Raw genomic sequence first — 26,507 nt, 5'->3', positions numbered from 1 at the left:
GGAGGCGGCGGCGGCTGCAGCATCCAGGGCTGGCCGCGGCGGCCGGCGCGCCCCGCGCACAAAGACGCCCAGCCCCTTGGTGAGGGCGATGAGCGCACGGTAGCCCGGACCCGGGCCCCAGTTTCGAACACCAATGCGTGCGCCCAGGGCGAGGGGGAAGACGCCGGGCGCGCCAGGGGCGGGCGGCAGAGGCGCGGCCCGTGCGCCTTGAGCTCGGGACTCGCCGCCCTCCAGGTCCAGCGCGGAGCTTAGGAACCGCTGGAGCGCAGGCCTTGGCGCGCCCCCGGGATCCGCGCAGAAAAGACGCTTCCCCTCTCCCACTCGACCTCCTGCGCCCTCTCGCCGCGCTGGAGCGCCAACTTCCCCAAGAACGCTCCAACTCCGGGCCACCCTGCTGGGCAGAGGGGGCGCTGCTGCGGGGCTCGAACCGTGAGGACGCGCCCCTGGCCCCGGGGAACAAGCCGGCATCTTCGGGGTCGCTCGGGCGCCCCTGAGCTGGTGGCAGCGCCCGCAGACGTCTCTCCTCGGGAGTCCAGGACCTGCCAGCGCTGGCAATTCCTCCAGGGCAGGCGCTTGCCCTCTCTTTTATGGTGAGTATTCTCCATCTTCTGATGAGAGGCGCGCGGGAGCCGAGGTCTGGCCGCGCGGACCTCGTGCGGGCCGGCACTGGCCACAGTCCGCGCTCCTGGCGTGGGTCCGGTCCAGATCCCCGGGAATTTCTCTCTGCGGACTGTGGCAATCCGAGCTGGTTAGTTTGCCTTTGGGCGTTTGGGGCCGGCCCCTGGTGCCATAGGTTCGAAGCCCGCTGTTTTTCTGCGTAATGGAGACAGCACAAAAAACTAACCCCCCCGCCCCCGCCCGAGTCACCCTGCCTGGGTTTAGGTCCATGATCTGTCATTCACTGAATGAGTGACCTTGGACAAGGCGCCAAACCTTGATTTCTTCATCCGTAGAATGGGGGTGATAATGGTACCCTTTTAATAGGGCTCTTAATAGCATCTATGGGGTGGTTCTCGTAATGTACGTAGACCCGTTCCTGACACATAAGAACCACTCGATCAAACGTTAGCCAGCATTATTATTAGCTGTGTGAGCCCAAGCGTGTCATCCAACTTTCCGGAGCTGCAGCAGTTCTTTCGTCGATGTATTGGGGACAGTAATTTCCAGGAGTCTGTTCGTCCAGGTTGGGGGGCGGGGGCAGTTCAGAGCGATGGAAGTCAAGCGCCTGGCACGCAGTGGGTACTGGTGAAATGGGGGCTGTTGTCACTGTTTACTCTTGACGCTGGATAGTGAGGCTGGTCGCCCGGTCCGAGCGCTGCTTGGGGCCAGCTGCTGGCCTTGCTTGGAGAAAAACTTGGCGATGCTTTGGAAGGGAGGGGGTCGCGTGCAGAGTGAGTCACGGGCAGGGGAGGGGGGTGGGGTCTGGGAAGAAGGGAGGAGGCCAGAGCCTGGAGCGCGGCAAATGTGTCCGCCCTGGTAGGGCAAGACGCGCCACGGGCTCGGTACCAGGAGGGGACGCCGAGCCCAGGACCTCTCCCTGGAGGGAGAAGAGGGCTTGGGGGAGAGAGGGGTTGGGGGAAGTGGCCGCTCCCGCCTCCGGGATGGAGGAGCATGGGCTGTTGCGGACTGGCAGAGAGAGGAGGGCACTTGTGGGCCGTAGCGCTAGGAGATGGAGAGCTCTCTGGAATAAGCTTGATTGAGTTCGAATTCCGCCTCCACCATCAGCCCGCAGTGTGACCTTGGATAAGTACTCTAATCTTTCCGAGCTCAGTTTCCTCGTCTGCCCCAGCCTCCTCCTGGGGGAGTTTAGGGGTTGGAGTTCTCTCCTCTCTAGGAATCAGAGCCTCCATCCTCCATCCACCTTCCGTCCTCCTGCAATCGATGAACATAAATCAGGAAGACGTGCCTGAGCTTGGGGGAAACGCTATTAAAAGGAGAATACAGAAGCTGCCCGCCCCTCCCCCTCCAGGCGGTCATTGCACCTAAGGAAGAAGCGCCCGTGCAACACATCTCTCCCGCCTCTCCCTCTCTTTCCCCCTTGATGCCCCTCTCCTCCAACCCAGTTCTGCAGTCTCTGTCACTGAGACTGATGGGGGATCCTTCTTCATCCTCCACAACTCCATTTTTCCAAAAGTGCTGCTGATTAAAGAAGTTTGTAGAAAGACACGGTGTTGGTAGCTTGATACAAATATGTTTGACACAAGACACCATCCTCCTGAGATACACAACCCTCTGATAGATTCCATTTTACAAACTTCCTTTAAAAGTACCAATAAAAGGAATTTAAGCCACCTTGGGCAAATAACATACAAAATTCTGCTTGTTGACCATTCTACTCAAATATCTCTCCAGGCTGTATTTCTATTTTGCTTAAAAGACTGGTAAACTCAGTTATGTGAGAAGAAAATCTACAGGGACATCATCAAAAACAGTGAAAAGACATGACAAACTGGGAGAATTGTCACTCCTGTCACAAAGGGCTCATCTCTTTAATGTGTAAAAATGTCCTCAAGTCAACAAGAAAAAGACCATTCACGGTTCACATGCACAAAGTAAAACTGAAATATCAAGCATATGACAAGTTGCTCTACCTCATTTTTCTTGAATAAGAAAAATTTAAGTTCAAACTACAAGACAATTTTCACATATCACATTAGCAAATAATAATCATTTATCAGAAACATCTGTTAAAAATATAAGATAGATCAAATCCCTCCTAGTCTTATAATCTCCTTGAGGCTGCCCAGGAGTAAGATTAAGGTGCCTCCAAAGATCTTCACGACCCAGATAATCACAATGGTGTGATCACTCACCTAGAGCCAGACATCCTGGAATGTGAAGTCAAGTGGGCCTTAGAAAGCATCACTACGAACAAAGTGGAGATGATGGAATTCTAGTTGAACTATTGCAAATCCTGAAAGATGATGCTGTGAAAGTGCTGTACTCAATATGCCAGCAAATTTGGAAAACTCAGCAGGGGCCACAGGACTGGAAAAGGTCAGTTTTCATTCCAATCCCAAAGAAAGGCAATGCCAAAGAATGCTCAAACTACCGCACAATTACACTCATCTCACATGCTAGTAAAGTAATGCTCAAAATTCTCCAAGCCAGGCTTCAGCAATATGTGAACCGTGAACTTCCTGATGTTAAAGCTGGTTTTAGAAAAGGCAGAGGAACCAGAAATCAAATTGCCAATATCCTCTGGATCATGGAAAAAGCAAGAGAGTTCCAGAAAAACATCTATTTCTGCTTTATTGACTATGCCAAAGCCTTTGACTGTGTGGATCACAATAAACTGTGGAAAATTCTGAAAGAGATGGGAATACTAGACCACCTCACCTGCCTCCTGAGAAATCTGTATGCAGGTCAGGAAGCAACAGTTAGAACTGGACATGGAACAACAGAATGGTTCCAAATAGGAAAAGGAGTATGTCAAGGCTGTATATTGTCACCCTGCTTATTTAACTTCTATGCAGAGTACATCATGAGAAACACTGGGCTGGAAGAAGCACAAGCTGGAATCCAGATTGCCGGGAGAAATATCAATCACCTCAGATATGCAGATGACACCACCCTTATGGCAGAAAGTGAAGAGGAACTAAAAAGCCTCTTGATGAAAGTGAAAGTGGAGAGTGAAAAAGTTGGCTTAAAGCTCAACATTCAGAAAACAAAGATCATGGCATCCGGTCCTATCACTTCATGGGAGATAGATGGGGAAACAGTGGAAACAGTGTCAGACTTTATTTTTGGGGCTCCAAAACCACTGCAGATGGTGACTGCAGCCATGAAATTAAAAGACGCTTACTCCTTGGAAGAAAAGCTATGACCAACCTAGACAGCATATTCAAAAGCAGAAACATTACTTTGCCAACAAAGGTTCATCTAGTGAAGGCTATGGTTTTTCCTGTGGTCATGTATGGATGTGAGAGTTGGACTATGAAGAAGGCTGAGTGCCAAAGAATTGATGCTTTTGAACTGTGGTGTTGGAGAAGACTCTTGAGAGTCCCTTGGACTGCAAGGAGATCCAACCAGTCCATTCTGAAGGAGATCAGCCCTGGGATTTCTTTGGAGGGAATGATGCTAAAGCTGAAACTCCAGTACTTTGGCCACCTCATGCGAAGAGTTGACTCATTGGAAAAGACTCTGATGCTGGGAGAGATTGGGGGCAGGAGGAGAAGGGGACGACAGAGGATGAGATGGCTGGATGGCATCACTGACTCGATGGACGTGAGTCTGAGTGAACTCTGGGAGTTGGTGATGGACAGGGGGGCCTGTCCATCTGCAGCCTCTGTTCCACTGTTTCCCCGTCTATTTCCCATGAAGTGATGGGACTGGATGCCAAGACCTGGGCCAGTGCTGAGTTCCCCTCCTCTTTGGGAAAAGACCTAGTTCCCTTCACCCTACAGGGGCTACTTGATTCTCCCCGAGAGAATGATGCCTGAAGTGGTTACATAGCCAGGGTCTTCAAGGGCCCCTTCTTTGTTGGTATAGGAAAGAAGGGTCTCAGGCAACCTCGCAGCTAGAACAGGCCACAGGGTGCAGAAAATCAGGGGGTGTGGAGGTACCTGAAGCAAAGTTACCAGACGTTTCTGCCTCAGAGTCATTTTTAAAAACTAAGTATATGAGTGCATACACACAACTGATGTGAACATAGCCATACACACTTGGCAAGAAAGATCAACAATAAAAAATAAAATAGCAACACATTTGGTTTTTTTTTTTAAGTTTTTATTTATTTTTGGCTGCCCTGGGTCTTTGTTGCTTTGCACGGGCTTTCTCTAGTTGCAGTGAGTGGGGGCCACTCTTGGTATGGTATGTGGGCTTCTCATTGGAGTGGCTTCTCTTATTGCAAAGCACAAGTTCTGGATGCGCTGGCTTCAGTAGCTGTGGTGCGCAGGCTTAGTTGCTCCCTGCCATGTGGAATCTTCCCCAACCAGAGCTCGAACCTGTGTCCTCTGCATGGGCAGGCGGATTCCTATCCACTGCACCACCAGGGAAGTCCTTTATTTTTTAAATATTTATTTATTTATTTGACACCAGGTCTTAGTTGCAGCATGTGGAATCTTAGTTACCTGACCAGGGACTGAACCCCGGTACCCTGCATTAGGAGCTCAAAATCTTAACCACTGGACCACCAGGGAAGTCCCCAGCAACACATTTTAAATAAAATATTTTGAATAAAATATGGTCCGTAAATAAGGCTCACAGGGGGTACCTGTTCTGAAGCTGTAGGAAAAAGTCATCTCTGTTGAGTCCTTTGGGAAAGAGGATCAAAGCCCAAATCAGGTGTCGTGAACCTTCCTCGGAAGAACTTTCCAGGGCAGTGTGGACTGTGTGTGATTTTTTTTGCTATACGTATTGAGTTAATTCCCATTTAAAATGTGTACTTTAATCATGAGAGAACAATGTTGTTTGTTGTTAAAAAGGCAAACTGTACAAGAGGTGTGGAGTGGAAGTGTCTTCTGCAGCCCAATGTAGCCAGTGGTAGCAGGTGCTGGTAGGAGGCAGAGGCTGGGTCAGGGGCGCTGGCCTTGCCAGCAAGAAACAGAGCCCGTGGTACAGAAGACAGCTGGGGATGCAGGATGAGGCCACAGGGCAATGGAGGAATGCCACAGAGGGTGCCCAGCCCCACTTGGAAGTATGAGGAGAATGAATATCAGTCAGGCCAGGGAAGGTGAGAAGGCTCCCAGGAGAAAGGATGGGCAGGATAGGGTTTGTGAGAGGAGTCTACTGTGACTGCTCTGACGGGGGCCGTGCTGGGAGACTGACTGCTATGGGAGAAATAAGCAAGGACAGGTCTTGGGGATCCTTATGTATCAAGGAAAGGGGTACAGCTTCTTCCTGGTGAAGCCACCTGGAGAGCTGAACAAAAGATGAGTGGGTGCCTCGGTCAGATTTACCCTGTGGCAGCATGGATGTTGGCTTGGGGCACCACTGGGAGACCCTTGTAGTAATCCAGGCAAGATCTGAACTAAAGGAGAGCCAAAGGCACTGAGGGAGACCGAGAGACAGGGAGATCCATGGCAGAAAAGAGGACGAGCAGAAAGGAACCGGGTTTGCCAGAGAAGGAAGAGGCTGCTTTCAGCCCTGGGCGTGTAGATTCTGAGGTGCCTGCGGCCCCCTAAGCCGCCGTGTCTGCTATCTAGGATGGGTGGGCGTGTCCACGGGGAAAGAGGCCTCCTGGCTTTACAGCATTGTTTAAAGGAGCAGCTAGTCTGGGGTGATCTGGGATGGCCAGAGGCTTCCGAGTAGGTGGTTCTGGTGCTGAGGAAAGAGAGCAAGGCTGGAGACCCAGTTTGAGAGAATCCGCAGAGGGCTGGGAATGCCAATCACGAGAGAGGGGGCACGCAGAGAGGGAGCAGCAGAACTGAAGAGGCAGCAGTGGGGGAGCCCCATTTATGAGGCAGGCCAGGTGCACCCTGGAGCAGAAAGCTGCAGGAAACTGCCAGAGCTCTGCACCTCCATGTGCTGGTGTGTGCAGAAGGGGGGGCCCAGAGCAGCTCCCAAGTCCTCCACCCGGCTTTCAGGGATGTGAAAAGTCACTGATGGGTGAGCCTGGAGCTCTGCCTTCTCCAGAAACCAGTCTGTGGCTTTGTCCACAGAAACGTCTCGCCCGACAGCCACATTTTGTGAGATGCCACGTCACATGGCTTCCTGGGGCCATAGTGGCTCCCTGCTGCCTAGGGCTCCCTGTCTCTCCTCTCTCTCTGGGTCTCTCTGTCTCCCCATTTCCTTCCATCCCCTCTTCCTCTCTAGTTGCGCCCCCACCCCACCCCAATATCTCAAAAATGCTCCCAGAGACACCTGAAGCTTAACAGAAGGACCTTCAGAAATTCCAGCAGGTTCCTATTATGATCTCCTAGACCAAGCCAGAGGCATGCAGTTTCCATTTTCATTCAGGCATTGAGATTTCAGACAACCAGTTATACCAAGCGAGCAAAGTTCGGGTAGGGAGATAAATGAAAGGCTAGACATGAAGGTCACTGTGTTTTCTTTCTTGAAGTTTTTCCTTGAGGGTCCTGTTACGCCTCACCTACCCCCAGCCGCTTTCTCCTAGGTAGGTCTGCTGCAGCCTCACAGAGGCCAGCTGTCCCACAGAGCCGTCCACACATGCTTGGGGCACAGGGGCAGCTGGAGCAGGAACCAGACTCTGCCAGGAATGCACCTGGATGTAGGGCCTCTGGCCTCGCTGCCTTAGAGGTGTGTCTCTTTCAAATGACCTTGCAGAGCAAGCTGGCTTGGTCACTGCCTAGCAAACCTTCTTCATCCCATCCCCTGCACTCTTTGCTGACTGACAGCCTGAGCTTCCGCCTTGGGGGCTCCTGGCTCTGTCATGCGTGGGAGGATTCCCATGGAAACCCCACAAGAAGGAGAGGCGCAGGGAAGCCTCATTGATTCATGCTCCCGGAGGACGGGCGTGAGATGGTTCCACCTGGAGCTGGACAGATGGCTCTCTTTGTGAGCTCCTGGTAAGAAAGGGCCTGCCCCAGCCAAGTGTCCCTTGAGCTCCATGCATGTCTACAGAGAGAAAAGCTAACAGACGCCCGTGAATAAAAGCTTGGGGGTTCTTTGGCTCATTCACTATTGGCAGGTTCACTCTCAAGGAGCATCTTTTAATAGAATAGTCTCTTTGCCTAATATTTATACCAAGAAAATCTTAGGAACATCCCCGTCGAACCAGGTCCAAGTAGGTACCATTGGCACCATTAGGCAGAGGTGAAAACTGAGGGCTGAAGATGTAAGTAATTGACTCGCCCAAGCTCACGGTGCTCTGCTCTCTCAATCATGCCTCGGTGGAGGCTCTTTCCGAGGCAGCAGGTTGCTTTTATCTCTTTGCTCATGCTTTCACGCCCACCACTTTCTCTCTGAGCCAGAGCCCTGCAGAGTCCCGAGAACTCTGGTGGCAGACCCAGCCCCTGCTTTTGAGTTGTCCCCCGTCTCAGAGGGAGGGAGGCGGCTGAGGAGACATCAGTGGTAAGTCTGTGATGGAGACAGGTGCAGGGGTTCTCAGAGTACAGGATGACGAGCTCCCCAGAGGCACTGATACTCGAGTTGAATGAATTACCCAGTGAGTATATGTGGAAGGGGTGTGCAAGGGAGAGTGAACGGGTAAAGGCGGCAGAGGTTCAGGACACGAGTGTGTGGGCCCCTGTGGTGCCTGTCGGGAAATGAGGGACTTCATAGAGGGAGATGGGCCAAGAAAGCATTGTGGGGCTTTTGTGGGGGGAAGGGTTAGGAGGGGCTTCCCTGGTGGCTCAGTGGTAAAGAATCTGCCTGTCAATGCAGGAGAGAGCAAGTTTGATCCCTGGATCAGGAGGATCCCCTGGAGAAGGAAATGGTAACCCACTCCAGCATTCTTGCCTGGGAAACCCCATGGACAGAGGAGCCTGGCGGTCTACAGTCTATGAAAGAGTCGGACACGACTTAGCAACTAGACAACAACAATAAAAAGGGTTAGGAGTTTGTACTTTCTCCTGAAAGCCCTGGAGAGCCTGTGGGGGATTTTAAGCAGGGAATATGATTAGATCAGCTTTGCATTTCACAAGAGCTGTCATATATGTTTGAAAGCAATAGTCAGTCTATTATAGGGATTCAAGTGGTATCAAAATGCACTTCTTTTTACAGTCCTTGTCATTATTCAGACTTGTCACTGAGTCTGACCCCTCTGAGCTCTCCTGGACGGGAAGTGATCAGGTCTTACACTTTCCTGAAGCCTCATATCTCCAGGGAGGCATGGTTACTGCTGGTTAAATGAAGGAATGAAATCCACCCCCAGCCCCTTCCCTAGCAAGTCCAAAGCCAGAGGCCACATTGAGGGGAGGGCATTTCACCCAGGCATCATCAATCCTGCAGCAGTCCTGTCTCCTGGCAGACCCCATGCCTGACTAAGTCCAGCAGACAAGACTCCGAGAATGGGATTTGGGGTCCTGGGCCTCTGAAGACTTGAGTATCACATTTTGCAAACAGCTGAGGCTCCTTACGAAGTGCGACATCCACGCTTTGTGTCTCCTCATTTCCCTCTCGGGCTGCAACACCCACCAGGGTCCTGGGAAGGGCAGCTGACAATTTGAGTTTTTGTTTTCTTGCTCAGCCATCACTGAAGCCCCGGGGCGGATCCTTCCGGATAATGTCATTAAGCATCCCCATTCAAGCATGGCCTAAGAAATTAAGTTTGGTTTGAGGAAATGTGACGGAGGCACTGTTCAGTATGCCCTCCACTTGCTGGGTTGAGAGCTGATGTTACTCCTACCAGGGAGTTAGACCTTGTTGTATCTCATCTATGCCTAGTCCAGTGCCATGTGCTGTGGTGGAGATGAGAGGAGAGATGTGACAAGCCCTCAGTCCCTCTGGCTGGAGAGAGGGGGCAGGGGCTGAGCCTGACTTGGCCACTACTGCATGCCCCTAGCTCTCAGCAGTAAAGAACCTGTCACATGACAGCCATCCACCAAGTCTTTGTTGAATGAATAGATGAGGGCTGGAAGCAGGAAGGGAGCACAGCAGTATCTAACAAGGGGCAGACTGGATGTGACCCAGGCTCAGAGACTCAGAGATGGTGACTGTGTTAGTGGGGAACGAGGCCCCATGTTCCCATCTCCTGACTCCAGCCCTGGACCTTTTCCTGCTGAATCCTCTAGAGAGAACAGAAAGCAAGAACTAGCTGAAGGCCAGAATCTCCTCTTCACACCATACACGTACTCCGCCCTGTCTTCAAAGCACTGTGCTTGTATATGTGCTTGGGGAGGGGAGGGGGGTTATGAAGAAGCCCAGGGGAAGCTTCCTGTCCCCAGAGCAATGTCCCTTGAGGTAGAAAAAAAAAAAAAACAAGATAGTGGACCAGAAGGTCCTGGCTGACTTAGGAGGGACAGGCACCTAGAGGCCCGGAGGATCAGGGCAGGCTTCCTGGAGGAGGTGGGGCTCTCGGGCAGAATTGGGAAGGTGAGGAAGGAAGGTCTGGGGCCCCAACTGTGCATGGACAAAGACATGAAGATTGATGTGTCACCCTGGCTTAGAGGTTGGGACTTTGCATTAGTAACTTTCTATCTCCCAGCTCTGGCCTTGGCCCTGTCTTTAGCTGGTCATGCTAATCCTGACCTCTGCCTCTGACAGCTTCCATGGGAATAAGCCCAGGTAACTCAGCCCCTCTTTTATTCATTTGTTAGTTCAGTCACAGTTGTAGGAGACTGCAGGAGCTGGAACTTGTATGGGGTGAGGACTGCAAAGGCAATGACCCACTTGGGTGCTGGACAGGTAGGGGCAGAGTGGATCCACAGCCAGTGGAGCTGGGCACTCGAGAGAAAGTAAAAACTTCCTTTTGTGAGCATTTACACTGATTTCTGTCCTTTGTTGCTATGAACCACTCTACCCTTTGCTTCTGTAGCTAAATCCTAGCACATGCCCTTTTTCCTTTTTTTGCTTTTTATTTTTGGCTGTGCAGGGTCTTCAAGGGGGAACACCAGCTTTTTCAAGTTTGGCGCTCAAATTTAGTCATGTCCGACTCTTTTGAGACAGCATGGACTATAGTCCACCAGGCTCCTCTGTCCATGTGACTCTGCAGGCAACAATACTGGTATGGATTATTATTTCCTTCTCCAGGGGCTCTTCCCGACCCAGGGATCAAGCCCTCATCTCCTGCACTGCAGGTGGATTCTTTACCGCTGAGCCACCAGGGAAGCCCTTGGGATGCATTCAGAGGTTAAATGGCTAGGGCAGAGGACACGCACAATTTAAAGAAGCATGTAACATTCACCCGGTGCCTCCCAGGTACCTGTGCCATTCCAGACAGATGTCTCCCCTGATCCTTGCAAAGACAGGCAAGGTTAGCCCATAGAGTGCTTTTCAGATGCGTCTCAGAGAGGTTAAGCCCTTACACAGGGCCCAGTGGACAGGAAGGGATTGAATCCCTGCCCTTTGTTATATTGTGCAGTCACTGGCTTTCCTTAGTGAATGACCATTAGTGGACATGAGCACTCTGCTTTGATCCTGTCTTGTGGGGAGCAGCAAAGGGGTTGCTGTGTGTCCACCTCACTATTGCCAGTGGGAGCAACTTTTGAGGTCCCCACCTGCCATTAATGGGGCAGAGGCTTCACGGCCAGAAAGGAAAGCAGCCAGACCTCCATGGCCTGAAAGTGACTGCTTTCAAACCCAGTAAAGGTGTCTCTTCAGCTGTTCCAAAGCTGGCCTAGTGTACATAGGATAAAGCCATTTCCCTTAGAAATCTCCTGTGTGGGCCACGGAGCTGCTTACAGTCCTGCACCACCAGAGGCTCTGTTCTTTCAACTGGTTGTTTTAGTTGCTAAATTGTGTCCAATTCTGCAGCCCTGTGGACTGTGGTCCACCAGGGACCTCGCCCACAGGATTTCCCAGGCAAGAAGACTGGAGTGGGCTGCCATTTCCTTCTGCAAGGGATCTTTCCGACCCAGGGATTGAACGCATGTCTCCTGCATTGGCCAGCAGATTCTTTAACACTGAGCCACCAGGGAAATCCTGGTTTTTTATTAGATCTTTTGCTATTTTATTATGCTTAATTTATATATTTTCACTCTTCTTCATGCACTAATATGAGTACACCAGCCATGATTTCCTCTGAGCTCTACTTTAATAGGATCCCTCAGATTCTAATACATGGAATGTTTTCTATATTTTATTTTCTAGATACTCTTCAGTTCCTATGTAGGGCTCTTTTTGATCCAAGTTGTTTAAAATAGAGTTTTTAAAAATGTCCAAAGATAGAATTTTGTCATCCATAATTTTGTGATTAATTTCTAGCGTTTCTTCTGTATTCAGTTCAGTTCAGTCGCTCAGTCGTGTCCGACTCTTTGCAACCCCATGAACCACAGCACGCCAGGCCTCCCTGTCCATCACCAACTCCCGGAGTCCACCCAAACCCATGTCCATTGAGTCGGTGATGCCATCCAACCATCTCATCCTCTGTCGTCCTCTTCTCCTCCTGCCCTCAATCTTTCCCAGCATCAGAGTCTTTTCAAATGAGTCAGCTCTTCACATCCAGTGGCCAAAGTATTGGAGTTTCAGCTTCAACATCAGTCCTTCCAATGAACACCCAGGACTGATCTCCTTTAGGATGGACTGGTTGGATCTCCTTGCAGTCCAAGGGACTCTAAAGAGTCTTCTCCAACACATGTTCAAAAGCATCAATTCTTTGGCACTCAGCTTTCTTTATAGTCCAACTCTCACAACCGTATATGACCACTGGAAAAACCATAGCCTTGACTAGTTGGACCTTTGTTGACAAGGTGATGTCTCTGCTTTTTAATATGCTGTCTAGGTTGGTCATAACTTTCCTTCCAAGGAGTAAGCGTCTTTTAATTTCATGGCTGCAGTCACCATCTGCAGTGATTTTGGAGCCCAGAAAAATAAAGTCAGCTTCTGTATTATCAGATTCTATATGATTTCTGCTTTTGGGGAGAGGTTTTATTTGTGGCCTAATATATGGGAACTCTTTTAGAAATGTGTATACATTAATTGGCTTTCCTGGTGGCTCAGAGGTAAAGAATCCACCTGCAATGCAAGAGACTGCCTGCAATGAAGGAAGCATGGGATCAGTTCATGGGTTGGGAAGATCCGCTGTAGGAGGGCATGGCAACCTACTCCAATATTCTTGCCTGGAGAATCCCATGAACAGAGGAGCCTGGTGGGCTACAGTCCAGGGGGTCACAAGGGTCACACACAACAACTAAACTTCTTCCACTAACTGCTACTATACATAAATTAAATCTGTCTTATTAAGTATATAATTTTGGTTTTTCTACATTTTTACTTAATTTGGTCAGTTGATCTGTCATGAGCTAAAAGAGGTGAATTAAAATCATCTGCCTCTACTGGGTATCTGATCTTCCTTGTATTTTCTGTAGCTTTTGCTTTGAATTTTGGTGTTGTTATTTAATGTAGTCAGTCTTCAATTATGGATTATATTCTTTATTGTTATAAAGTGTTCTTTGTCTCATTTAAAATCATCTGCCCTTAATTAACTTTAGTTGGAGAAGGAAATGGCAACCCACTCCAGTATTCTTGCCTGGAGAATCCCAGGGACACAGGAGCCTGGTGGGCTCCCATCGATGGGGTTGCACAGAGTTGGACACGACTGAAGTGACTTAGCAGCAGCAGCCTAATATTAAGGTTACAGTACCTGCTTAGTTTGAGGCTGCTTTTATTTGGTATATATTTGCTTTTTCTATTATTTTCAACATTGTTGAATTACTTTGCTTTGGGAGTGTCTCTTAAATGTGGCATATGGTTGAGAGTTTTGTCTTGTTACCTTAAAATCCTTAAAATCGTTTCTTTTTAGGAGTTTCCTATGGCCATTCATTGACATATATATAGGGTTTTGGTCTTAGTTTTATGTCTTTGTGTTTTTGCTTCTATTGCTTTTTAAAGCAAAATCTTTTGGTATATGGTCTGTTTTATTTTGTGCTGTGTTTTTTATGACAATTTGGAAGGTTTGTGTTTTATTTTGAGTTCTTCTGGAGGTTGCCTTTGAACTGTGTAAAATGTATTTAATCTTTTTTTTGAAGCCTGTACTAGTTGCCTCCCTTATGAAATAAGTGATCACAAAATTAGTTTACAAATTTGGTCACAGTTTTCATCTGTTTTGTGACAGCTTTTTTCTGGTGAGTTTTCTTGGTTTGCCGTCTTTTTTCCTGTTCTTTTCCTCATTTCTTTCTTTTCCAGTATCTTTGACTATGTCGTGTGCTGCTTCTCTTTGGAAGAGGTGAACCTTCCTGGTCAGCATTTTGCAGGCGGTGTGTGTAGACGAAGTGCCGTGAGGTGTTTTAGGAGAGCAGGATTGCTTCCTGGTTCGTGGTAACTTTGTTCACAGGCCTGTGGCAACGATTTGTTCTAGCTTCTACGCAGTCAGCAGGGCTCTATAGCCATGGGCTTCCCGCAGTTCAGGCCCTTCTGCTACTCTGCCCACAGCACACTGCTTCCTGTGAAGATGGCGGACAGTAGTTTTCTCCATTGGTCCCATCCTCCTTTTTCCCCTATAGTGTTAGAGGCAGATCCCATCGCTGGACCACACACCCTGTACCCATGGGTCTTGATTAGGAATCTTCGTTTTCCTTCTTCAGGGAGTGCCAGCTACTGGCTGACTCTGCCATCTTCATCAGCAATCTGCAGCCACAGGTGTCTTCTGGAGGTGTTCACTCACACCTCGTTTGATCTTCACTGCTTTTGGCAGCCCTTGACCGGTTTTTTGGCAGCCTTTCCTTATAAGTTGTGGTTTGGATTACAAATGTGTTCTGGTTTTGCTGAAGATAGAATCTGCATTCCTGTTTCTGTTTCTCCTTTATTTTGGGTGATTTTGGATATGAAGAGGAGTAACTATTTTGCTATCTTAGAAATGTCTAGTGTTGCATATTTTTACGTATGCTGGTATCCCCTTAGATTAAACATTAGCCAGAGTTCTCTGGATAAGGTTGGCATGCGCTGAAGCTGGGGTCTGACAATAGAAAGGAAAGAACACAGAGCTGAGAATAAAATTGGAAGGTTCAAAAAGCAATGCTCACTATTGCAGCCAGTGCTGTATGGCACTTTGGCTGGGACTGTACCACTATTTGGGTGCAACGGCGTGGCCAGGCAGAGCAGGGCATGGGAGATGTCTGCCTCCTGGTCTGTCTCAGGGGAAAGTGTTCTGAGCCTAGCAACTCTCAGACCAGGGAGGGGAAGGCACATGCCTTTGCTCTAGATGGGCTGCAGGGCTCAGCTCTCCATCTCTCCCCACACCCAGGGTCCATCTAAACACCCCAAGAACCATGAACTCTGGCTGGTCTCTTAGTGATGGTGGCCAAGTTCTCCTCCCTGAAAACCAGGGTCTTGTCTCAGAGGAGGCTGTCCAGAGTCAATGTTGTTAATGGGGTTTATATGCCCAAAGACAGAGCTTGCCCATCCAAAGGGAAGTGGTACATGCAGATGTCTAGAAGACAGAGCCCGAAAGGAAAATCTGCTGGCAGAGTCTCAGGTTTGGCTTCTAGTATTGTCTCTTAGCTTCCCATACCACTTGGAGGGAATATTTTATCCCCATTTTATAGATGGAGTCTTAGACAGGCTAAGAGAACCTTCCTGTGGACGCACAGCTAAGAGATGGAGAGAGGGATTTACATATAGTTCTCTCTGGCTCCAGAGCCTGAACACCAACTCTCTCATCACCCTGCTTCCAATTCACCTTACCATGGAGACCTCACCCTATCCTCAGATGCTTGCCTTATGTCCTTGTTCATGTCCCTGGGTGACCTTGATGAATCTTTGCTCAGTGTCTAGCTTCTCAAGACTGATTGCACTTTAAATGCTATTTAAGCTCCCCAGGGCTGCCAAGGATAGGAACCAATGGACCATATCCTAAACATCTCCAATGCCCCTGTCTTGAACACCCTGTTCCCCCTACCTAGAGCACAGGGCTTGTTTCTTGGGACCAAGTGCACTGGGGTTCTCTATGATTTTGAGCAAATCACAACTTCTCTGGGCTCAGTCCTTATTTTGAAAATAAAATAGCCTGTGATTTCTCCAAGAGCAGAACACAAACTCTGAAGCCAGATGGCCTCAGTGTGGATCTTGGCTCAGCCCCTTCTTAACTGTGAAATGTTGGTTAATTAGTTATCTCCTCTATGACCTATGCGTTTCTCATCTATAAAATGGGAATAATAATGAATGTCTTATTGGGAGGGCTTAAGGATTAAATGAGCTAATAAATGTGAATCATCTAGAGCAGTGTCTGGCAAATGGTGAGTTCTAGATAAGTGCCATATATCATTCTATTCATTAGTTATTATTATGAATGCATGCCCAGGGCCCAGCCAAGGCATGGGCATAGATGGCTGTCGAGGCTGCTGTTATAACCCGTGTCCTTTGCTTCCTTCCAGGAGCTTGGTTCCCTGCCCCAGCCCCGTGGAGGCTGTGGGCGTGTCCGGTCCAGACGCCTGGTTTCCAGCCCCGTGGCCCATCCCTGGCTGCGGGGAGTGGAAGCTCCCAGGAGGTAGCGGTGGCCCGCAGCGGCCCCATCCCGGCAGCAAGCCATGGGCCAAAAGCTCTCGGGGAGCCTCAAGTCGGTGGAGGTGCGGGAGCCGGCGCTGCGGCCGGCCAAGCGCGAGCTGCGGGGAGAGGAGCCGGGGCGGCCGGCGCGGCTGGACCAGCTGTTGGACATGCCGGCGGCGGGGCTGGCGGTGCAGCTGCGGCACGCGTGGAACCCCGAGGACCGCTCGCTCAACGTTTTCGTCAAGGATGACGACCGGCTCACCTTCCACCGGCACCCGGTGGCGCAGAGCACGGATGGCATCCGCGGCAAGGTGGGCCACGCTCGTGGCCTGCACGCCTGGCAGATCCACTGGCCTGCGCGGCAGCGGGGCACGCACGCAGTGGTGGGCGTGGCCACGGCGCGGGCCCCCTTGCACTCAGTGGGCTATACTGCGCTGGTGGGCAGTGACGCCGAGTCCTGGGGCTGGGACCTGGGCCGCAGCCGCCTCTACCACGATGGCAAGAACCGGCCAGGCGTAGCCTACCCTGCATTCCTGGGGCCTGAGGAGGCCTTTGCGCTGCCTGATTCACTGCTCGTGGTGCTGGACATGGACGAGGGCACACTCAGCTTCGTCGTGGACGGCCAGTACCTGGGCGTGGCCTTCCGTGGCCTCAAGGGCAAGAAGCTCTACCCGGTGGTGAGTGCCGTGTGGGGCCACTGCGAGGTCACCATGCGCTACATCAATGGCCTTGACCGTAAGTGCAGCCTGCCGTGGGGGATTGTGGGGGATTGTGTGGGTGGGGGCCGGGCAGGGATGGGTCCAGAGGCTGCCAGTCCCTAGTGGAGCTGGAGAGGGAAGGGAGTTTGTGGGGAGGGGAAGCAGGTGAGGCCCCATCCGCCGTCAGCACTTGGGATCATCCTGCGGCATGGACTGGAGGTAAGGATGTGGACCCCAAGCCAGGCTCCTGGGTTTGGATCTTGATTTTTTTCTGCTCACTTGGTGATCTTGGGCGGTGCCTCAGTTTCCCTCTCTGCAGAAGTGACTCAATGAGAGTAATCTAGTTCAGGGTTGTTATGAGAAATCAAATAAGATAGTAATACTGTAAAGTGACCCGGATGCTGGGAAAGATTGAAGGCAGGAGAAGGGGGCAACGGAGCATGAGATGGTTGGATGGCATCACCGATGACATCAATGAACATGAGTTTAAGCAAACTCCCTGAGGGGATGAAGGACAGGGAATCCTAGCACATTGCAGCCCATGGGGTCACAAAGAGTCGAACATGACTGAGTGGCTGAACAACAACATGAAGTGCTTAGGACAGTGCTTAGAACTGTCGGTGCTAGTCATAAACCTTTCAGTCTCTGTAAAGTGAGAGTGAAATTGCTCAGTTGTGTCCTACTCTTTGCGACCCCATGGACTGTAGCCTACCAGGCTCCTCTGTCCATGGGATATTCCAGGCAAGAGTACTGGAGTGGGTTGCCATTTCCTTCCCCAGGGGATCTTTCCAACCCAGGGATTGAACCCAGATCTCCCGCATTGCAGACAGACGCTTTACCGTCTGAGCCACCAGAGAAGCCAGTCTCTGTAAGGATTGTGCCAAATGATGTCTCCTGTGTACCTGGCTTCAAGTTCACAGCAGGAGAAGAGAGACAAGTAGAAGACAGAGTCTCTGCACTTGAATCTCTTGCACTCAAGTTACTGATAAATAATAAGTATTGATAGTAACTATCATTTATTGAATACCTGCTGTATGTAGGGGCTGAACACTCAAATCTAGGTCTTCCTGCTGAACTCTCTGTTAAAGGGGGCATCTCGCTGACTATTGCCTCATGGGAATGAGAGCCAAAAGTTGTGGAATCTTCTGACTTCTTTCCAGAGGACCCAGCAATCTAGATTTTGCGCAAACTATTCCCATTTTTCAAGTTGGCAGCTGCTAAAGACACCGTGTGGACAAATAGAACTCCCTTGCAGGTTGCAGATAAGCCCACAGGCTGTTGGGTTTGACTCTGACACCTCTAAGGCCTTCTCTCATTTAATATACACAGTCATCCTGTGAAGCTAGCTTAAAAAAAAACCCTGGTAACAAAAACGGTTGTTGATTTTAGGAGGGAGTCACTCAGGCAGGGTGGCCCCTGGACAGAAGTACACATGACTGTCTGCCCCCCATTGAATCTCTGCTGAGTGGAGCCTGGAGTTGGGCGCTTGTGGGCTTGCACATACCTTATCCACTTGACTTATCCCCTGATGAAGCTCCTGAGGTGGGCATTTAAAGCCAGAATTCCAGCTTATTAACTTTAAACCAGCAATATAACTGCTCCCTTTTAGAGAAGAGGAAACTGAAGAGCGGAGCTTACCAAGAACAAGAACCCGGGCCTACCTAATTCTCTCAGCTCTGAAGCCCATTCTTTTCCCATGCTCCCCACTTTAGCTGAGGGACTGAGAGCAACACTCCAAAAAAGAGGTCAAGGACAAGATTATACTCAAGTAAAATTGACATTGACTCGAGCTAGGGTGGGTTGACCATTTTCAAGGGTGACAGGCCACCAGGAAGTGGCTGCTGTGCTCTATTCTGTGGTTTAATTGGCAACACTTTTGCTCACATTTCATTTCCGTGGTTGTTGGACTAAGATTGACATTGAATGGCAAAGTGTTGTTCTGTTTTTTCTCTGATTGACTGGTTAAATAAAGAAAAGATGAATATTTGTCCTGAGATGGGCTGGCTTAGTCACCACAGTGCCTAGTGGAGAATGCTGGGTGACGTGGTAACCAGGCAAACCCCAGTGCTGAGGAAACCAACAGCAACAGCAAACTTTATTTTTGTTAACAAATACTCTTGTAAAATGCAACTGGGAAATCTACTTGCCAGAATTGCTCACTGGACTAGAAGGATGGCCTTGATGTACCAAGGCTCTGGGTTCTGACATGCCTCGTTTCCCACTGCATCTCAATGCTCAGTGGTTTTGTGTCTTTGGTGAGCCACTCTAATGCCTCAGGGCTCATTTTACTCATCTGTAAAAGGGAACAGTGTCAGGTCCCTTTCATAGCTGCTGTGAAATCTCATGCAGTGGCACCAATAATATGATAGCTGGGATGCAAGGCCGGCATTGATACCCAGCAGAACTACCTGAGCCAACAACTGGGCCTCCAAGGTGGGCTTTCCCTTGGGTATTGATTCCACGGGTATTACCTGCTGCTTCATTTTTAGCTACAAGCTAAGGTGCTAACAGGGTCGCAGCTAGTGGCTCCCCAATGCAGCATAGGATCAAGAGCAGTCAGGCCTTGATGTTCTGCTGAGGGCAGAGTCTGGATGGGAAAGGATAGTCGTGTCCTGACATCTGGGGCTTTTGGATCCTTCAGGTGGCTGGAGACTCTTGGTGAGACTGAAACTTGGAATGTTCCATCCTCCCCTTTGGCAGTGATTTTTTTCCGGTTGGCAGAGGCTAGAATGCCCATCCAGGAGGCAAGGGGAGGCCAGGATGTCATGTCATATGAGCCTTGGGCATTTCGCATTGGGTAACAGGACTGACTTGAGTACTGTGATCCTGGCCTCTTCTCAGATACGAGTGATGTTTTCTATCTTGGGCAGGGTGTGATTCCCAAAGGGGGAGCTCAGCTTTTCTGGGCTTTGAAAGACCCATGGTCGATGGGACAAGACCTGACTATAGTGTAGACCACCAAAGGACAGGCCGAGGGGAGTCTGACAGGGACTGGTGGGGAGGGGATTGTGCAATGCCTATAGCTAGTAACCTGGGCTGAAGTCCAGTGGATTCCTGGGACACTGAGAGGGGTTTGGCCCTAGGGAGTCCCTGGGTGACCCAAGATGGATTTCTGAGTATGAGGAGAAGTCTGAGCAACACTGCTTGTGGACATGAAGGCAGGTCCCCAAAGTCAGCCCTGACCAGGGGAGTAGGGGACTGCAGTCACAGAGAGAGGTTATGGAGCAGAGAGGCAGATGGAGTTCCTCTCTGGGATGGATTGATTCCCCACAAGATCATGGTGGGGAGAAAAGATGGGCTTAGAGTCTGGCCCAACACTCACCAGGAGGCCGTGGACAAGGATTACCTCCTTCCGGTGGCCCTCAGTGTTCTCCTTTGTGAAACAGCTGTGGTAAAGCTCGCCAGCACAGAGCAAGCCCACAGCGACTGCTGCTCACTGCTTTGATTAACTAGGTGAGCTGGGCCAGGTCTGGGGGTTCACCTAAGGATAAAAAGCAAAGTGGCCTCAATAAGGCCTTCTCCAGTATGTAGGAAGGAAGTTAATGGACATCATTTTCTCAGTTTTTTTAATTTTTACAACTATAAAAGCAAGACTTAGAAAGAGCTAACTGCTTGTGACTCTGAAGTATGTGTTTGTGGAGGCTAAGAGCTCCTGGAAGTGCATTTTCCTATTACAAATGTGTTCTTCGGCTACACCCTGGAGCAAAACAGATCAGCATCTGGGGTGGGGGGTTTACTATAAAGAACTACAGGATGCCCAGGGACTCTGCCATTTGAGTGAGTCGAGAAGCACAGAACCCAGGCCAGGCAAACTGGCAAGCTGGCTCAAGGTACCTGTGTCCGGGGCCAAATAACAGCAGTGACACCATCACCCATAACTGACACTTCTCTGGTACTTAGTGTGGGCGGGGCTAGATTCTAAGTACTGTGCACATTTTAATTCATTTAATGCTTGTAACAACTCTTTATAGCTAACCACCTATATGATCATCTTCATTTTCCCATAAAGAAACTGAAGCCCAGAGAGCTTGAGTAAGTTGCTAAAGGTCACATAGCTAATAACGGGATCAAACTGAGGCAAGCTGGTCCAGTGGGTTCCTTGTGCAGATGTTTACAGATTGTGCAGATGTTTACAGATTTTACAGATTACAGGGAAGGAACAGGAGAGGCTGCTCCATCGGGCTGGGTGGCTACTCAGCAAAGGATGGAACCCTTTCCTTTGGCAGTGAGTTCGGAGGAGGCCCTGAGAATCTGTCCCTCCCACTGGTTTCACCTCCAGCCCTCAAAGCTCTTGGCTTAGCACAGAGCTCTGCGGGATGTTCTGAAAAGTTTGTTGCATAAAGACAGCCCCAGCAGTGTCTGTGAATCAGGCGTGCTTTGGTCGCTCACAGGAGAATGTCACTGAAAGCATCCCATCCGCTGTGAGGGTCATCCCTGGGGTGGGCCCGGCCTTTGGAATCTGCTCCAGGCTGGTTTCCGGAATTGCTCCCCGGCCCCCAGCTCCTCCTTCTGCATGCTGGCGGCCAGGAGGCCTGACAGAATGGCTTTGTCTCCTGTCTTGGAATTCTTGGGTGGTAAGTAGTATATGAGGGCTTTCCAGATGGCTCAGTGGTAAAGGACCTGCCTGCTAGTGCATGAGACATAAGAGATGTGGGTTCGATCCCTGGGTCGGGAAGATCCCCTGGAGGGAGAGCACGTCCACCCTCTCCAGTATTCTTGCTTGGAGAATCCCATGGACAGAGGAGCCTGGCGGGTTATAGTCCATGGGGTCACAAAGAGTCGGACACCACTGAAGTGACTTAACACGCACGCACAAGTAGCACGTGAGTGACCCAGGAAGAGGAGAGGGGCCTCAGACACAGAAGCTTTGATTTGGGAGTCGTGTAATTCTATGTATGGAGGGGTACCAGCTAGGTTCTATGCCCTAGGCCAAGTGTCTTACTCACTTTTTTTTTTTTTCAGTCCACACAGTGAACCTCGAGGCAATGTAATTGTCATTATCGCCATCTTATAGATGGGGAAACTGAACCTTGGAGAGTTGAAGAGTTGGCTCAGGGCCCCACAACTAGCTACTGGCAGGGCTATACTGAAGCCTGGGGCACTCCTGCACCTTGCCTCCTGCAGCCTGGGCCAGCCCTGCTTCCACTCTGCCTACCAGTTCCAAAGAACAGGTTTCTGAGCCCAGGACTGACTTTCTGGGGGATGGGGGGCAGGAACCTCTAGCATCTCAGGCCTGATGAGCAGGGAGGGCTTGTCCACCTTCCTCAAGCCAGAGACACTGTGGTTCCAGACGTCATTCCTAGATGGTTTAATTGATCTGCCAACAAGTATTTATTGGTGCAACAGCTCCTCAAAGAAGCCCTGGCAGCCAGCCAAGGCTTCTGGTATTGATGAAGGCCAGAGAGAGTTTTCTACCAGGATGACTGCAAGGACACTGTCCCCTTGCCAGAACTGTCTGCTCTGTACTCACGACCTTCCTGCCCAATTCCCGTGTGTCTCCTGGTGGCACGGTCCTCCTAGCCGCCCTGACATCCGGATTGTGCTTCTCCTCCCTCCTGACTCAGGTCCAGGCCTGGTCTCCCCTTTGACCAGTGCCCTATCACTCTGCCCTGACTCCATCTCACCCCAGCCCTCAGCCCATGGCTCTGTCCCCTGAGCCCCCAATTCAACACTGAGTCCTCCTCCCGCTTCACTCCACTCACTACTTTTCCACATGTGTATGCCTTCTTTCTCCAGGTGGGTGTGAAGTTCCCCAGGGCACAGATGGTCACCCAGGAGGCATGTGTGGGGAAACGGGCAGAGTGGGGACTTTATTTACTTATCTTTAAAATAATTTTATCTAGTTTTGGTTATGCCGGGTCTCCATTGCTGCAAGGACTTTTCTCCGGTTGCGGCGAGTGGGGGCTACGCTCTAGTTGCTGTACTCGAGCTTCTCATTGTGGTGGCTTCTCTTGTTGTGGACACAGGCTCTAGGGAACACGGGCTTCAGTAGTTGTGGCACATGGCCTCAGGAGTTTTGGCTCCTGGGCTCTAGAACACAGGCTCGATAGTTGTGGGGCGTGGGCTTAGTTGCTCTTCGGCGTGTGGGATCTTCCCAGATCAGGGATCAAACCCGTGTCTCTTGCATTGGCAGGCAGATTCTTTACCACTGAGCCACCAGGGAAACCCCAGAGGGATTTAAAAATATGTGTGCATTTACTTTTGAAAGGTAAACGGTGCATGTGACAACAAATTTAACAGTTACAAAAGACTGGTAAAATACCCCCATCCCAAAGCTCCCCAGCCTCTTCCTGCTGGCAACCACTATCGTCACTCTTGCCCATGTCCTTGCAGAAGTCTCACACCAGCGTGATCTTACGGTGAATGTTGCTCTGCATCTCATTTCCCCTCTTAGTAGATCTTGGTGATTTTTTTAATATGATTAACGTAGAGCTGCCTCATTCCTTGTTAACAGCTGCATGGGTTTCTGTGTAATGGTTGTATCATAATTTAATTATCTAGACCCTTACTTTTGGACATCTAGGTAATTTCCAGTCTTTGAGGGTAAACTTTTGATCCTGATTTGAAGTTTTATTTTTTACCCCTGCTGGCTAATTGACATCCTCGAGCCTTAGTTTTTCCCCCTCTGTGCAGTGGGAAGAATTAAATATACCTTGCAGAGTTGCTGTGAATATTAAGATTGATGCAGAAATGCAGTGTGCACCAGCATGCAACTCACATTAGGTGTGGGGTGGAGGGCAGCCTTTGATATTACAGTATTTCCTGTGTTACCCATCGTGCTGTGCTAATGCTGAGCTCGTCTTTGGCACCTGATGAATGCTTATGAATGATTTGGTTTCTGGTTTAAAATATAGCACAGTTGCTTTAATTTTGTATTAAGATGGCTTCAAACTCATTGTTGGACCATGATCATTTGATTCAGTCAGTTCAGTCAGTCTTTATATGGGATGCCTGTCAGTATAGTGAGGCCACTGGGCCCTTTCTTGCATACAGCCGGTCCATGTGCTCTGCTGTGCTTAGTCACTCAGTCGTGTCCGACTCTTTGCAACCCCGTGAACTATAGCCAGCCAGGCTCCTCTGTCCATGGGGATTCTCCAGGCAAGAGCAAGTCCATAAGAAGTGTGTTTTGCTGATTTGTGTGGTTTTTTTTTTAACCTTTCATTATTTTATTATTATAGTTAGACAATGAAAACTCAGAAAAACAACAGTAGTTTCTCTCAAGTCAGTGAATAGCAGAATGAAACTCTTAAAACATGTCTTTCTGGGCTTCCCTGGTTAGGAATCCACCTGCCAGTGCAGGGCTCACAGATTCCATCCCTGGTCCAGGAAGATCCCATGAGCCATGGAACACCTAAGCTTGAGCACAACAGCACCTAAGCCCGCACTCTGGAGCCCATGAGCCACAGCTACTAAGCCTGTGTGCTGCAATGACTGAAGTCCGTGCACCTAGAAACGGTGCTCCTTGACAAGCGAAGCCACCAAAATGTGAAACCCATACGTCACAACTAGAGAGTAACCCTGCTCACTGCAGCTAGAGAAAAAGCCTGCAGGCAGCAATGAAGACCCAGCACAGGCAGAAATAGATAAATAAATGAAACACGCCTTTCTTACCACAACATACTTCCTGTTTTATTTATTTACTTATTTATTTATTTTTTTAACTTGCTTGTTTTGCTGTTTTGTTATTGCTGCTGCTGCTACTGCTAAAAGTGGCAGTTCTTTGAGGCCAGAAGTGCATCCTAGTCTCCTCAGCCACCCCTGCAGCAGAGTACATGGTAGGTGCTCAAGCAGTGTGTGTTACTGTGCTGAGCTCCCACCACCTGCTTAGCTTTTCTCTTCTCCACTGCAGTGCGACTGGAGTCATAGTTGGTTGGATGGGAGTGGGCAAGTCAGAGTTGCCGCCCCCTTGAAGCCTGACCCCGGAGCGACCCATTTCCACCCCTCATTGTGCGTCATGCACCGCATATCTGTCCCCGTACCCAAGCCAAGCAGAGGCTGCATGATGGCGCAGCAACTCAATTCAGGGTCTCAGCATTCAGAAACTGGCCCCTACCCTTTGTTTTCCACAAAAAGGAACAGACTTTCAGCTGAATAAAAGGGCTTCGCTCAGACAATGTGGCCCTGCTTTGAGAGTTCTTTTCACACTTCACGTAGTCATGAGTAGGGTCATGACTAGTAAGTCCTGCCTACAGAAGGGAGCTTTTTGTTGTTGTTGTTAATGTTTATTTCTTTATTTATTTGGCTGCATCGGGTTTTAATTGTGGCATGAGTGATCTTTCGCTGAAGCACACTCACTCTCTAGTTTTGGCATGCAGGCTTAGCTCCTCAACACGTGGGATCTTAGCACCCCACCCAGGGATCAAACCGACGTCTTCTGTATTGCAGAATGGATTTTTAACCACTAGAACACCTGGGAAATCCCGGAAAGGAGCTTTGAAATGCAGGCCCATTGGGGACAAGTGTCCCCATGGGCCACTGTGGAGCTGCTGTCATTTTTCTTGGGGAGGCAAAGCCAAGGGTCGTGGGAAGAACTGCAGCTTGGGATCTCCCAGCCTTGGCCTCAGTCAGGACTTGGCTGCTAGTTAGCTCTGACCCAAATCACCACCCCTGAGCCATACTGTCCTCACTGTAATAGTAACAGAAATTTACTTTCCCATAAGGCATCAAGTTCATAGGTCACATATAGAAAGTGACTGGACTGGTGCCTGGCACATAGTATGTACTGAAAAATGTGGGTTTAAAAATTACCAGTTTGGACTATTACAGCTCCCATGCTGCTGCTAAGTCACTTCAGTCGAGTCCGACTCTGTGCAACCCCATAGACAGCAGCCCACCAGGCTCCCCCATCCCTGGGATTCTCCAGGCGAGAACACTGGAGTGGGTTGCCATTTCCTTCTCCAACGCATGAAAGTGAAAAGTGAAAGTGAAGGTGCTCAGTTGTGTCTGACTCTTAGCGACCCCATGGACCGCAGCCTGCCAGACTTCTCCGTCCATGGGATTTTCCAGGCAAGAGTACTGGAGTGGGATGCCATTGCCTTCTCCCATAGGTTGGTAAAATTCTTTAGTGTTATTAGACGTGGAAGTAATTATTGTTGTTAAATGTGGGTCCACGTTGTGAACACTGATGGATTCCACACAAGGGAGATTTGGGGAAGTTTATGTCTCTTTTCTCTTTGAGATACGTGATGGAAATGCCACCAGAGGTTCAGAGGCCACTGTGAGTTTGTCACAAATGAGCTGGGAGTGCTCAGCCTTCCTATGAGCAGTTTTAAAGGTTTCCAGCTAAAGTGTCTGCTTCACGCACTCTGTAGCTTTCAGTGGTGAATTTCCCGGTGAGTATGTTTTCAATACGGATGTCCAAACATGCAGTGTCCTCACCAGTTATGCCATGTGTATATTCAGCAGAGATGAGCTGTGAGGTGGTAGGCCTGAGGGGCAGCGTGTGCCTCTGAGCAGATGACTGCTAGGCCTGGCTGTGGACTGGGCACTACCGGACCTTGGAGGAAAGGGAAAGGGATGGGGCGGCCAGTCTTCCCCTCTTGGGGACTGGCAGGGGGTGAAAGCACTCTGCCCCGGGCATTAGGGCTGGAACGTGCCATTGGACAGCCCATGCAAGACCCACATTTTACAGATGGGACCTGAATGGACCAGAGAGCCGGGAGGAGTTGCCCAAGGTCACCTGATAATTTTAGTGGCAGAACCAGAGCTAAAATGCAGGCCTCCAATGCCCGCTTGGCAATGCACCTCACCAGAAAAATGAGGCTGAGATTCAATGCAGTTTGAGCCTGCATTGAAAAGCCCAACATCGATGAAGGAGGACACAGG

At 49.9% G+C, this 26,507-nt stretch overlaps 1 protein-coding gene across 1 annotated transcript in view; it reads left to right on the top strand.

The window, feature by feature from the left end:
• The window catches only part of SPSB4 (splA/ryanodine receptor domain and SOCS box containing 4), an 86,680-nt gene continuing 60,173 nt past the window's right edge, over positions 1–26,507 (top strand). The window contains exons 1-2 of the mRNA XM_019961707.2: positions 1–590; positions 15,873–16,719. Coding sequence (XP_019817266.1) covers positions 16,026–16,719 — 694 coding nt within the window. The 5' untranslated portion in view covers positions 1–590; positions 15,873–16,025. The remainder of the gene's footprint in view (positions 591–15,872; positions 16,720–26,507) is intronic.

Source organism: Bos indicus, chromosome 1 (assembly GCF_029378745.1).
Source record: "Bos indicus isolate NIAB-ARS_2022 breed Sahiwal x Tharparkar chromosome 1, NIAB-ARS_B.indTharparkar_mat_pri_1.0, whole genome shotgun sequence".
NCBI lineage: Eukaryota > Metazoa > Chordata > Mammalia > Artiodactyla > Bovidae > Bos > Bos indicus.
Note: the sequence above shows the minus strand (reverse complement) of the source record. Positions and strands in the feature narration are given on the sequence as shown.